The sequence below is a fragment of the Stomoxys calcitrans genome, chromosome 2 (assembly GCF_963082655.1).
Source record: "Stomoxys calcitrans chromosome 2, idStoCalc2.1, whole genome shotgun sequence".
Taxonomy (NCBI): domain Eukaryota; kingdom Metazoa; phylum Arthropoda; class Insecta; order Diptera; family Muscidae; genus Stomoxys; species Stomoxys calcitrans.
In genome coordinates this window covers 25,364,204-25,379,345 of record NC_081553.1, presented here as the reverse complement: position 1 = coordinate 25,379,345, position 15,142 = coordinate 25,364,204, and the positions used below count along the sequence as shown (strand labels likewise).

The 15,142-nt window shown below is 38.4% G+C and overlaps 1 protein-coding gene across 1 annotated transcript; it reads right to left on the bottom strand.

Annotated features, from left to right (window-relative positions):
- Positions 1-11,635: 11,635 nt before the first annotated feature.
- On the bottom strand, positions 11,636-14,209 carry LOC106091793 (glycerol-3-phosphate dehydrogenase [NAD(+)], cytoplasmic-like). Its single transcript, XM_059362471.1, has 6 exons — positions 14,113-14,209; positions 13,667-14,051; positions 13,412-13,600; positions 12,225-12,562; positions 12,064-12,156; positions 11,636-11,742 (listed from the first exon to the last, which is right to left on the bottom strand). The coding sequence occupies exons 1-6, from the start codon at positions 14,151-14,153 to the stop codon at positions 11,712-11,714; spliced, it is 1,077 nt and encodes a 358-aa protein (XP_059218454.1). The 5' UTR covers positions 14,154-14,209; the 3' UTR covers positions 11,636-11,711.
- Positions 14,210-15,142: the final 933 nt, after the last annotated feature.

Here is a 15,142-nt window from a genome sequence, read left to right as displayed (position 1 = left end):
CAGAATTGGCAGGAGACCGTGGTAAGTACTCCAATAAGGATATGTAAGGATTCTACAGGATAGGCAGGAGACCGTGAAAAGTACTTCAGTAAGGGTATGCGAGGATTCTACAGGATAGGCAGGAGACCGTGTCAAGTACTCTCATAAGGATATGCGAGGACTCTACAGAGTAGCCAGTAGACCATGGTAAGTACTCCAGAAAGGATATGCTAGGATTCTACAGAATAGCCAGTAGACAGGAGACCGTGGCATATAGGATATGGAAGGATTCTACAAGTTAGGAAAGAGACCGTGGTAAGTACTCCAGTAAGGATACGCCAGGATGCTACATGATAGGCAGTAGACCGTGGTGGGTACTCCAATAAGGATATGTAAGGATTCTACGGGATTGGCAGGAGACCGTGAAAAGTACTTCAGTAAGGGTATGCGAGGATTCTACAGGATAGGCAGGAGACCGTGGTAAGTACTCCCATAAGGATATGCGAGGACTCTACAGAGTAGCCAGTAGACCATGGTAAGTACTCCAGAAAGGATATGCTAGGATTCTACAGAATAGCCAGTAGACAGGAGACCGTGGCATATAGGATATGGAAGGATTCTACAAGATAGGAAAGAGACCGTGGTAAGTACTCCAGTAAGGATACGCCAGGATGCTACATGATAGGCTGTAGACCGTGGTGGGTACTCCAATAAGAATATGTAAGGATTCTACAGAATTGGCAGGAGACCGTGGTAAGTACTCCAATAAGGATATGCAAGGATTCTACAGAATTGGCAGGAGACCGTGGTAAGTACTCCAATAAGGATATGTAAGGATTCTACAGAATTGGCAGGAGACCGTGGTAAGTACTCCAATAAGGATATGCAAGGATTCTACGGGGTTGGCAGGAGACCGTGAAAAGTACTTCAGTAAGGGTATGCGAGGATTCTACAGGATAGGCAGGAGACAGTGAAAAGTACTTCAGTAAGGGTATGCGAGGATTCTACAGGATAGGCAGCAGACCGTGGTAAGTACTCCAATAAGGAAATGCTAGGGTTCTACAGGCTAGCCAGGAGACCGTGATAAGTACACCAGAAAGGATATGCTAGGATTATACAGGATAGGCAGGAGACCGTGGTAAGTACTCCAATAAGGAAATGCAAGGATTCTAAAGGATAGGCAGGAGACCGTGGTAAGTACTCCAATAAGGAAATGCAAAGATTCTACGGGGTTGGCAGGAAACCGTGGTAAGTACTTCCGTAAAGACGTACAAGGATTCTACAGGGTTGACAGAAAACCGTGGTAGGTACTTCAGTAAGGACGTGCAAGACTTCTACAGGGTTGGCAGGAAACCGCGGTAAGTACATCAGTAAGGATATATATAAGAATATTCGTACTCAGCGTTGTCTGATATTGGCTATTTCGTTGCTTCGATTATTGTAGTGGATGTGACCTAAAGTGCAGTGGTTTGATTTGCATTACTTGACACTTGTATCAAATATGATTGAGATCGGATTAAATTTAACTATTGCAGTAACAAACAACCATCTTCCAATTTAGGGTCATATGCTCAATAAAAGGGCTTTTATCTTCCTGTTTGACTGAAATTCGGTTCAGTGAATTATATTACAAATCTCAGCATCCCCGCCAAATAAGTTTCATAACGGGTTATTTGTGGATAATATCGCATATAGAAGGATTTGTATACAATTTGTATACACTCCACCATAGGATGTGGGGTATACTAATTTCTTCATTCGGTTTGTAACACGTCGAAATATTGATCTGAGACCAAACAAAGTACATATATTCTTGACATTCTAAGTCGATAATTCCCTGCTCGTCCGTCTGTCTAAAGCACGCTAACTTTCGAAAGGATAAAGCCAGGCGCTTTAAATTTTGCACGAATACTGCCTATTAGTGCACTACAGTTACTTGTGTACATATGAAGAGTCATTTAAACCTACGGTTTGTGTGCATACACATTTTGTAGGGATGTCGTTTGTAACAGTCGGTGCATGAAACCAACAACATGGATTCACAAAATCATCCGCGCATGTTGACAATATCTTCAACAACTACTGTTCATCATAATAACATCAATCCCATGGCAGCAGGCAGTGTACAAAAAGCCGCTACAACAACAACATCTTAAGATTTATGTACATACACTTTTTGTAGGGATGATGTTCATAACAGTTGGTGCATGAAATCAACAACATGCGTTCACATAATCATGCCCGCATGTTGACAATATCTTCAACAACAACTGTTTATCATAATAACATCAATCCCATGGCAGCAGTCAACGGCTGCCACCTCCGTGTACAACCCGATACAACAACAACATTTTAAGGTTCATGTACATACACATTTCGCAGGGATGATGTTCATAATAGTTGGTGCATGAAATCAACAACATGCGTTCACATGTTGACAATATCTTCAACAACAACTGTTCATCATAATAACATCAATCCCCTGGCAGCAGGCAACGCCTATGGTGTTCGATATTCCAACGTATTTTTTCTATCAGTGTGGTGTTGGGTATTCAAGCTTTGGTCTAACCTAAATTGAAGCATTTTTGTTATAATACACTTTTCTAATCAATCAACTAAGTAACGAAAAATGTTGCTCTTTAAAATTCAAAACGACCTCCTATGAAAACTGTGCTTTATGCACATTTTGGCAAAAGTTTCTCTCAAAAAATCCCTAACCATGCCAATCCCTAGCCTTTCGCATGCAATGATTCGACAAGAAAAGTTTATTAACAGTGATAAATTTTAAGAAAAGACAAATTATACTCTTTGTATATGATTATGATCAGCAGAAACACTTTGACATCAGCCTGATTAATATTCCCCATAATGTTGGCAGAGGTTAAACGAAGAACACTTTCGAGTTCAAAAGCCACATGTGGTTGCAAACAAGAAAAATTACAAACTTCAATTTACTTTGCACGCGACCAAATATTCACGTTGCCTGGCAAGAGAACCCAACGAAAAAAGAAAGAAAATAACGAAAACTGTTATAAGCAAATGCAAAGGAAAAAGTTGTATCCTTTGCTTATCGTGACGTTAACAAACTCCAGACAAATTGCCTTGCAGGCCTTGCCTGTTTGTATTTTTACCGAGATGCTGCTGTGCAGGTGATAGATAGCCTGAAAGCTGTTTGCCCAACGAATATTGAAAATGATAAACCATTTTGGTTTTTTTTTTGGGATAAGCAGACTGTGTCCTTTTTTGTAATTGCCATAAACATGCTTAAATACAGATTAAAGAATTTGGTGGGTATTTGAAGAAGGAATAAATTAATTTACCTAAAAGGTTAAGTTTCTGTCAATTTGGATGATATTTGGCATGTGAAGTACACTCACCCGGCATTTGCACCAAATGTCACCCAGATATGTAAGTCCATAAAAAAATGCCATTATTTCCATTACAATTCTCATATCATTAATTATTATTACCCTTCATTAAAATTTTGTTCTAACGGAACGAAAATCTTTAATTTTCCTTGTCTTTAAATCCATTGTAAGCATGTGGCATTTGTAGCTTGTTCCACATTTGTAGACATTCAAAATCAATTTGGAGCAGCTTTTTTGCCACATCCTGCCAGCCTTCATCAGCACATTCTTAGACATAATTATAGCCTTTAACATAACACAAAGGAATTTCCCAGGATATTTTATACCTTCTTTACCCTTTTCTTGGCATTTTGACTTTTGCAATGTGTTGTGTAATTTTTTGGGATACGCATAAATTACCATTTTCATTGGGATAATCTGCTTAAAATTTGATAAAAATTTGCAGCGGCCTAGCTTTTTAAAGGCTCATCAACTTTGGTGTGTGTGAGTGTGTGTGTGTGTGTGTTGAATTACACATTTGTCTTCTAATGTTCTCGTATGTATGCGAAGCTCCATTATCAATGAATTTCCCACATTGAGATAGAGATTCCAACAAAACATGTTTTGAAGATATAATTCGAAGTAAGGATATTTTTTACAATGGCAAAAGATTTGACCTTTCATTGACCTCGATAATTTCAAGATTTTATTTGTAACAAGTAAAATTTTGGATAAAAGCTTTGAGGATTCGTTTTCCAGTGAGGAATGAATGGAAGGCGAATGCTGTATTTGAGGAGGATGAGATCTGGATCTTCAACAATGGCTCAAAGATGGAGTCAGGGATTGGGGGTCTACACCGGACGAGTGCACGGTTTTTAAGGCTGAGGTTTGTGTCATTATAGCAGCCGCAAGGAAAGTCTGGTAAGGGATTTACCAGCCTCAAAACTCAGCATTTATGTAGGCAGTATGGCGGCGCTCACGGTCTTGGGGTCGAGGACGGTGAGGTTGAGGTGCGTGGTGGATTTTTGGAGTCCCTGGATAGGCTCTGAGTCTAAGATGTATAGCTGACATTGGTTCCCGGACATCAGGGAATTCCTGGGAATGAGGGGACGGCTGAGGACTCCAGTAGGTGTTAGTCTGCGCCTGGCGAACCAGCTACCGGTCTTGCCTACGTGCCATTTGTCAAGCTACTGAACACAGTAAAAGAGATGGACAAGGCGGCGTTGGTGCCGAGATGGGACTCGGCGGATGGTTGCTGGACCGCTAGGGTGCTCTGGTCTTGTCATAGACCGAAGGAGCACAAGGGAGTTGCTGGCGTTCGACAAGAGGTAGATGACTACCTTAACAGGGGTCATAAACTGACACTGTGCCTTGCGGCATAGCGGTGCGTACGGGAATAGCGCATAATGGCCGCTGCAGGAGTTGGCTTGACGAGGATGAGAAAGAAACTATTGAGAATCTGCTATGTTCATGAAAAGGAGACTATTGAGAATCTGCTATGTTCATGTCCGGGTCTACAGGGACACCTTTTTGGAGTGCCGATTCATCATCGATCTGGGTGAACTTGCGAACGTGTCTCTGGGAGATCTTCTGAGATTTGTTGAAGGGACACAGGCTCTACTTTCTGGGGAGCCGATTCTTCATCGATCTGGGTGAACTTGCGAACGTACCTCTGCTTGTTTGTTTGTTTGTTTGTCGGTTTGTTTTTTTTTTGTTCCGTATAGACTCAAAAATGGCTGAACCGATTACCTTGAAATTTTCACAGATTGTGTAGGTTGGTCTGGATGGAAACATAGGCTATAAAATTTTTTAATATCGGAAGGGGGCGGACCCTCCCCCTTACCCCAAAAGTACTACCTAAAAATAAAAGTGGATCGATCGGGACAATATGGGACTCAAATAAAAGGTTTTCAGAAGTAGAATTCGAATCATATTAAAAATTAGGTCCAAGCAACTGGGGGGCCGACCCAACTCCAAACCCCCTAAAATAGGTTTTTTTCGATGACCATGACAATATGGGACTCAAATGAAAGGTATTCGTGAGTAGATTGCGAATACAGTCGGGAAGGAGAAATAAGTTTTACAATTCGTCGATTTCGAAAGGGGCGGACCCTCCCCCTTTACCCAAAAACACAACCCAAAATCAAAAGTGGACCGATCGGGACAATAAGGGTACCAAATGAAAGGTATTGGAAAATAGAATACGAATATGGTATTAAAATTTGGGTCTAAGTACCCATTGGGCCGCCCGAACCACTAAAATCCCCCAAACTGACATATTGGGCGTTCATGTCAATATGGGCCTTAAATAAAAGGTATTCGGGAGTAGATTACGAATCTGGCATACATAATCAGATCGATGTATAGGGGGTAACCCTACCCCCCAAAAACGCCTTAAATGGACATGTAACCCATCAATACTATATGGGCCTTGGTTTTTTTGTTTCTTCCGTAGAATCAAAAACGGCTGAAACGATGTTCTTAAAATTTTTACTGATAGTGCAAGTTTGTCTGCAAGGAAACATAGGTTGTATAATTTTTAGATATCGGATGGGGCGGTCAATTCCCCCCACCCCAACAACGCCATCCAAAATCAAAAGTGGACCGATGTCACAAAAAGGCTATTAAATGAATATCGTATTAATTATTTGGGTCCAAGTACCCAGCGGGCCTCCCCAACCCAAAAACTCCTCTAAACAGATATATTCGACGTTCATGTCTATATAGGCCCCAAATGAAGAGTAATCGACAGGAGATAACAAATATGGCATACAAAATTAGGTCCAAGTAATGGCAGGTCGCCCCACCTCCAAGTACCCCCAAATGGGCATATAAGCCGAACATGTCTATATGGGACTCAAATGAAAGGTATTTTGGAGTAGATTACATATATGACATTAAATATTGTCTTCAAGTCTAGCTGGCGCTTTTAAAAAAATGGCCAATCGTCTCTAAACCGGAAATATTTACTAATACGATAAGGAAAAGGACTCAAAAGAAAGGTATTTGGGAGTGTAGTAAAAATTTCATCAGAAACCGAGAAGGGGAACACTTCTCAGACATCAATGAATGCTTTTCGATTCAAGTTTAAACTCAATGATAAGGGATTCAAGTTTAAACTCAATGATATTTATAACCGAGTCCGAATGACGTGCCGCAGTGCGACATCTCTTTGAGGAAAATTTTTACATGACCGTGCATGGCAAATGTCGCCAGCATAAGAGGGGATCACCACTGCTTTAAATTTTGTTCGATGTTATTGCCAGGATTTGAACGCAGGGGTCCGTCGTTATAGGCGGACATAGGCTACAGTGGCACGAATTCGATATACACATTCAAGGCGAAGTGTCCCAACCCTAAAATGATATAAACGAGTTAAGGAAGGCACAGCGGAGTGGGCCCTGTCCAGCTAGTTTAGATATCAACAAAAATAATATTGAAAACAAATTTTAAAAATTTTTAGACATTTTTCGGAAAGCATTTGGAAACTTTAAGTAGTAGCTGTTACCATTTCACACCAGCCCGCTTATAAGTGACAAATTTACACCGTTTTCATTTTAAAGCCAAATGTAATCTTAAATTTAAGCTAAAAGTCATTTAGGAGCAGCATATTATCAAGGTATAGGAATTTTCAAAATGCCTAAGGACAGACAACAGCATTTGCAGCAGTGAAATACTTAAGCTAAAGGCCGGGTGAATGGAATTTCGGTTGATTGTCTTTATTAAGCCTCAGCGTAAACGTGGTACAACCAACCCTATCAAATTTGTTTTGTGATGTATGACGACTTTGACATGGTATGCGAGCAAGTAAAAGTTGTTGTCAAACATGTAAGGTGGCTTGCATTTAATTAAGTCTTTGGGTGGGCAAAAGCAAGAAGAACAAAGAAAAAACATAAATAGAATTAACTTTGAAATTGTTGAAATGGCAAGGGATTTGTGAGCATTTAATATTTGAATATAAGCCTACAAAAGGTGAGCACTTAGAGGAGGAAAAATTATACGGTCTTTTGAATTTATCTTTGAATGGATTTTTTTACGGTTTAAGGACTTTGAAACACTTTTCAATTTTCCTTAAATGTAAAATCTTTGAATTGTGTTATTTGTACTACCTACATATGGGTATCGTAATGTATTCATGAGTTTTTGAAATTTTCTGAGATTTTCTGTCTGTGGAAATTAATATTTTTCTATAACGACAAGAGAGTTTTGAATTTGAATTTTTTTTCTATTTCCCATTTTGCTTATGATGTATTTCATCCACCCTGTCAACATTTTCCTTTAACAACAATGAAATAATCTTCGTAGTAGTCTGTCACTGTGAAATGCCACATTTTATGATTTTTCATGCATTTCTGATGAAAATCAAATACGTGTGAATTATTTGATAAGTGCTAAACAGAATTGTTATTTTTTCGTAGGATATGAAATATGAGGCCAAATTTATGTTTACAATCAGTACAGCTCTATAGAATGTACAAAAATCTTGGTTCAATTTATATGGTAATACAGCTGAAGTTGGCTTCATCCGTACTATATTATATACGAAACAAGTAAAAAGGCGTTAAGTATGGCCGGGCCGAACTTTGGATACCCACCACCTCGGGCATATATGTAAACCACCTATCGTCAAAATCCGGTGAAAAATGCATACCTTATGCCCCATAGCAGCTATATCGAAATATATTCCGATTTGGACCAAATACTAATCGGTACAAGTCATTGTTCAATTGTGTATAACAAAATATTGATCATTTTAGTAGGTATATCTAAAAATAAAGCGATCTGTACCATATACGACATGGATGTTGAAAAGCCCAATATAAGTCACTCTGTCAAATTTCAGTGAAATCGAATTATAAATGCGCCTTTTGTGTGGCCAAAACTCTCAATCGAGATATCGGTCTATATGGCAGCTATATTAAAATCTAGATCGATCTTGTCCAAATTCAAGAAGGATGTCGAAGGTCCTTATACAACTCACTTTCCCAAATTTCGGCGACATCGGACAATAAATGCGTCTTTTATGGGCCCATAACCTTATATCTAGAGATCGGTCTATATGAAAGCTATATCCAAATCTGGACCGATCGGGGCCAAATTGAAGAAGGATGACGAAGGGCCTAACGCAACTCACTGTCCCAAATTTCAGCAAAATCGAACAATCAATGCGCCTTTTAAGGGCCCAAAACCTTATATCTAGAAATCGGTCTATATGAAAGCTATATTCAAATCTGGACCGATCGAGGACAAATTGAAGAAGGATGACGAAGGGCCCAACGCAACTCACTGTCGCAAATTTCAGCAAAATCGAACAATCAATGCGCCTTTTATGGGCCCTAGACCTTTAAACGAGAGATCGGTCTATATATGGCAGCTATACCCAAATCTGGACCGACCAGGGCCAAATTGAAGAAGAATGTCGGAGGGCCTAACACAACTCACTGTCCATATTTTAGCAAAATGGAATAGTAAATGTGGCTTTTATGGGCCTAAGATCCTAAATCGGCGGATCGGCCTATATGGCAGCTATATCCAAATCTGAACCAATCTGGGCCAAATTAATGAAGAATGACGAAGGGCCTAATACAACTAACTGTCGCAAATTTCAGCAAAATCGGACAATAAATGCGCCTTTTATGGGCTCAAAACCTTATATCGAGAGATCTATATGACAGCTTTATCTAAATCTGGGCCGATCTGGGCCAAATTGTAGAAGAATGTCCTCCGTCTATCTGTCGAAAGCACACTAACTTTCGAAGGAGTAAAGTTAAAAGCTAGAAAATTTGCACAATTACTTCTTATTTATGTAGGTCAGTTGGGTTTGTAAATGGGCTATATCGGTCTATGTTTTGGTATAGCTGCCATATAAACCGATCTTGGGTCTTGACTTCTTGGGCCACTAGAGTGCACAATTCTTATCCGATTTGGCCGAAATTTCGCATGAGGTGTTTCACTATGACTTCCAAGAACTGTGCTGAGTATGAATGAAATCGGTTCATAACCTGATATAGCTGCCATGTGAACCGATTTTGGGTCTTGACTTCTTGTGCCACTAGAGGGCGCAGTTCTTAACCGATTAGGCTGAAATTTTGCACGAGGTGTTTTATTATGACGTCCAACAACCGAACTGAGTATGGCTGAGATCGGTCCATGTTTTGATATATCTGTCATATAAACCAATCTTGGGTCTTGACTTCTTGAGCCACAAGAGGGCACAATTTTTATCCGATTTGGCTGAAATTTAGCATGATTTGTTTTATTATGATTTTCAATAACTGTGCTGAGTATGGTTGAAATCAGTCCATAACCTGATATAGCTGCCATATAAACCGATATCGGGTCTTGACTTCTTGAGCCACTAGAGGGAACAATTCTTATCCGATTCGGCTGAAATTTTGCACGAGGTGTTTTATTTTGACTTCCAATTACTATGCCAAATATGTTTCAAATCGATCCATAGCCTGCTCTGGCTGCCATATAAACCGATCTGGGATCTTGACGTCTTGAGCCTCCAAAGAGCGTAATTATATTTCGATTTGGCCGAAATTTAGTACAACGGCTTATCCCATGACCTTCAAGATACATGTCAAATATGGTCCGAATCGGTCCATAGCCTGATATAGCTCCCATATACACCGATCTCTCTATATTACCTTCTTTAGACCCTAAAGAGCACAATTCTTACTCGAATTGGCTGAAATTTTGCACAATGACTCTACTATGGTCTCTACCATTCAGTTCAGACCAGACCCTAACTTGACATAGCTCCAATATTATAGTATTTTTTTTAATTTTATCCTTTGTTTTCCTAAAAAGAGATATCGATATCGACAAATGCGATCTATGGTGGAGGGTACATAAGATTCGGCCCGGCCGACCTTAGCACGCTTTTACTTGTCTTTTTTATACCCTCTACCATAGGATGAGGGTTATACTAATTTCGTCATTCTGTTTGTAACTACCCGAAATATTCGTCTGAGACCCCATAAAGTATATATATTCTTGATCGTCGCGACATTTTATGTCGATCTAGCCATGTCCGTCTCTCTGTCTGTCCAAAGCACGCTAACTTTCGAAGGAGTAAAGCTAGCCGCTTGAAATTTTGCACAAATACTTCTTACTAGTTTAGGTCGGTTGGGATTGTAAATGGGCCATATCGGTCCATGTTTTGATATAGCTGCCATATAAACCGATCTTGGGTCTTGACTTCTTGAGCCTTTAGAGTGCTCAATTCTTATCCGATTGGAATGAAATTTTACACGACGTGTTCTGTTGTGATATCTAACAACTGTGTTAAGTATAGTTCCAATCAGTCTATAACCTGGTATAGCTGCCATATAAACCGATCTTGGGTGTTGAGTTCTTGAGCCTCTAGAGTGCGCAATTCCTATCCGATTTTTCTGAAATTTTGCATGACATATTTTATTCTTACTTCCAACAACTGTGTCTAATAAGGTTTAAATCAGTTCATAACCTGATATAGCTGCCATATAAACCGATCTGGGATCTTAACTTCTTGAGCCTCTAGAGGTCGCAATTATTTCCCTGACATTTTGTACGACGGATTCCCATTTGACCATCAACATACGTGTTTATTATGGTCTGAATCGGTCTATAGCCCGATACAGCTCCCATATAAATCGATCTCTCTATTTTACTTCTTGAGCCCCCAAAGGACGTAATTATTATTCGAATTGTCTGACATTGTACACAGTTCTCCAACATATAATTTAATTGTGGTCCGAACCGGACCATATCTTCATATCGCTCTAATAGAAGAGCAAATCTTTTCTTTTATCCTTTTTTGCCTAAGAAGTGATGTCGGGAAAAGAACTCAACAAATGCGATCCATGGTGAAGGGTATATAAGATTCGGCCTGGCCGAACTTAGCACGCTTTTACTTGTTAGATATAGCTACTAAAAATTTCAACCAAATCGAGTGATAATTTGGTGTTGCAGATTCTCAGGAAATTAACTTGGGAGATCAGTTTATATGGCAACTATATCATGTGATGAACCGATTCAAACCATACTTGGCACAGTTATTGAAAATAGGGAAATCGGTTTATATGGAAGCTATATCGAACCAATTTGACCCATTTACAATTCCAGATAGATTTAGACATAGCTCCCATATATATTTCGATAAACACTTAAATGGCCCTATCAACCATGACATTCGACCGATTTTTACTTAATGTAGAACGGATTAATATTTCCGCTTAAGAACGCTTTTACAAATCTAAACAAAATATGAGACTGGTTGTTTAATACCTGCTTTTGCAAAATTCTATTAAAATCTATTAGGATTAATTTGAAGAGGGTTTTGAAAATATTTATTTCACACCAAATGCTGTTAATTTAATAACAATTTCTCGAAAATTCCTAAAGAGGAAACCACTGTGTGGGGTGATAGCTAAAAATAAAATAATAGAGTGCAAATAATTAACTAATATACCAAATCCTTACAAATGAACTTGTACTTAATATAAAATTATATATACATATGTACACCGAAAAAAAAAAAAAATACCGTATGGTACCACTGGTATCAATAGAAAAGCAATACCGTGATTAAATACCAATAAATACCAAGACAATACCCTATGGTATTTATAATGCTTTATATCATCCATACCATATGGTATTGTTTTGGTATTAATTTACCATCAATTCCATTAGAATAAAACTTTCGTTCGGTGTATTGTCTATGGATTACAATTTTATAAAAAATTACATGGTTTTGGGCATGGTAGCTATACATTCCAGCAAATCATAGGGCTTGCATTCATTTGTACATATCTTATACAGCATTGAAAATAAAGGAAATCTTTAAAGAAATTGAAATATTTTCTCCAATACAAAACACTTCCAACACCTAATAACATGTCAGTTTACTTTTTTTGTAGTCCCTTTTGCTGCAACATGGTGTTGACTGCCTTTATTGTTATCGGTCCCACAACTTTTTCGCCGCCCATCAACTTACTCTCCAAATATTCAACTGTATGCCCAGTTTTAACCACAAGTTCACCCAAACGTCGATTACGGCTACGGCAACTGACACTCATGACATCAGCGATGCCACAACTTTCAAAAAATGTTGATAATTTACATCCCGGATAAAAGACGTCAATGAAGCGCATCATTTCGATGAGACCAAACTGTAGACAAGCAGATTTGGTATTTTCATTCGCCTCCAGACCATCCAACAAACCCGAGGCGAAGGCAATGATGTGCTGCATGAAGGAAAAAAAATTATAAGAATAATTAGTCATTACAGAAAGACTATTGGAATAGGTGGCATAAAACATCGAAGGCGGTTGTGCTGCGATGTATGAAAACTAAAATTGCAAATACTTTAGAATGTAAAAAGAAACATCTAAAAACGTTCGGCCGGGCCGAATTTGGTTGCAGAGGTATCTCTGTTGTGCTGTTTCAGGCTATAGACCGAGTCAAACCATATTTAACACGTATGTTGAAAGAACCCGTTGTACAAAATTTCAACCAAATCGGATAATAACTGCGCCCTCTAGAAGCTCAAGAAGTGAAGATCCCAGATCGATTTATATGACAGCTATATCAGGTTATGAACCAATTTGAACCATACTTAGTACAGTTGTTGGAAGTCATGCAAAATTTCAGCCAAATCGGAACGGAATTGCGCCCTCTAGAGGCTCAAGCTGTATCAGGCTATAGACCGATTCATACCATTTCAGACACGAATGTAGAAGGTCATGAGAGAAGCCGTTGTACAAAATTTTTTCCAAATCGGACGAAAATTACGCCCTCTAGAGGCCTAAGAAGTCAAGACCCAAGATCGGTTTATATGGCAGCAATATCAAAACATGGACCGATTTGAACCATACTTAGCGCAGTTCTAAATTGCTATTTCAATTGGTATCCAATTTAAAGTCTAACTAGATTTCGTGATAAGTTCTACATATAAAAAGTACTACCTACACTGGTGTCGAGTATTGTATAGTCGGCACCGCCCGACTTTTGCATTTCTTTACTTGTTTCTTTCTATCTCTTGTCTGATTTGAAAAATTATCTTCCCTCGAATATTGATCTGGATATTTGCTTACCTTTAAATATCCACAAACTTCCACACCATCGGCATCATCAATGACGGTTACTCGGAATTTTGGAGTGCTAAATAAATCCTTGAACAATTTCATGTGCTTCATATCACGATAGCCCAAAGTGGCCTCACAATAGTTGTCCAGAGTAACTTCGCTGGCCAAGTTAACACCCACTAGAACAGCACACGGAATCTTTTTTCAGGAAAATAGAAGTAGGGGAATCTATATAATATACATAAATGTTAAAAATGGCTTAACCTTTAGGAACCTCTCAATTGCCTGAGTAATCAACTCAATTTCTCCATTTTCGGTCAACATAAATCCTTTGACAACTGAAATAGCCATGGCATTTGGTTTAATTTTACCCAATAGAATGTTGCAGGTTTCGCGAACGCATTGTTGAGGCATTACAAAAACTATGATATCAGCATATTTTGCTGTAGCCACCAAATCAGTGCTGGCCACCAAATTAGCGGGTAAGTCCAGCATTGGCAAATATTTTGCATTCACATGATGACTATTGATGATAGCGTTGAGGCGCATTCCCTCAAAGAGCTCATCCTGAACAAACATTTGGACAAGATTTTCGACATCAGGCAAAATGGCAGCATTTAGGGCCAATATTTTAGCCAAAGTTATGCCCCTATATATAAACAAAATAAATAACAATTTATATAGACAGAAAATGAAATGGGAATGCTTACAAATTCCCGGAGCCAAGAACACAAATGCGGATCTTTTCCATATTTTATTATTAGTTAATAGATACAACAACAAATTTTTAAGTTTCAGAAACGTATTGTCAATTACATAGATAAAAAATCTGAAATAAACAAATGACAGTGTATTTCTATCATTTTGTCAAAGCAATGTAGTTTCGAAAACTTCTGGGGAGTTGGCTACAATTATTATTGCGGATGTTAAGCCATCACTTTCACCTGTTTTTCAGTCTTTAAGGCAATTTAAGTACATATTAATGCAAATATTTGCTAAATTGCAAACAATTTTTGGAATGACCTTTTAAATATCAAGCCATTGCCCATATTAATGGAATACAACATAGATAATATTTCCACAGTAAATATTTTCACTATGAGTACACATAAAATACGTACTTATGTCTCTTGCTTTATGCACACACACACGCAGCTAAATATTGTCTAACCAACAGATTGAAAATTCAATCCGGCCATTATACCAGTTTTATGATTATATTTTGTGCTCTTGTTGTGAAACATCAGCCTTAAATCGAATTTAGGCAATAATAAATTTATTAATCAATTTGCATAGCCACGCACACATACACACAGAAATTCTGTGAAATATTTAAAAAATATCTACAATAATGTAAAATATATTCAGTTGAGTAGTTCATCCACTCCAGCAGTACATTTTTTCCCATATTATAATGTTAACAAATTCTTAACTTCACTCGAGCGTTAACGAATATAATGATTCGAATTGAATTGAATAAAAATGGGTTCGTTGCCATGAAAACTTTGAACAAAGTAGCTAAACTATACGCCAACATGCCATTGTAACATTACTCAATTTTTGTTGAGTGTCCATTAGAACCTCCATGACCTGGCTTTGCACTTAAGGGTTGTAGGTGTCTACGGGTTATGACTTGCTGTTTATTTGCAGTTACGACAAATAAGTTGTTTTCAATCATCGCTACACTTGCCAGGGGGTATTTGTGGTGAGCTGTGGAATAGGATGAGAAAGTGTATATTA

Coding starts and splice junctions, on each gene's coding strand:
- LOC106091793 (XM_059362471.1), bottom strand. CDS start 14,153: ATGGAAAAGATCCGCATTTGTGTTCTTGGCTCCGGGAATTT. Junction 14,052..14,112: donor GTTCTTGGCTCCGGGAATTT/GTAAGCATTCCC, acceptor GTTTATATATAG/GGGCATAACTTTGGCTAAAA. Junction 11,743..12,063: donor GCTACCATGCCCAAAACCAT/GTAATTTTTTAT, acceptor TTTTATTTTTAG/CTATCACCCCACACAGTGGT.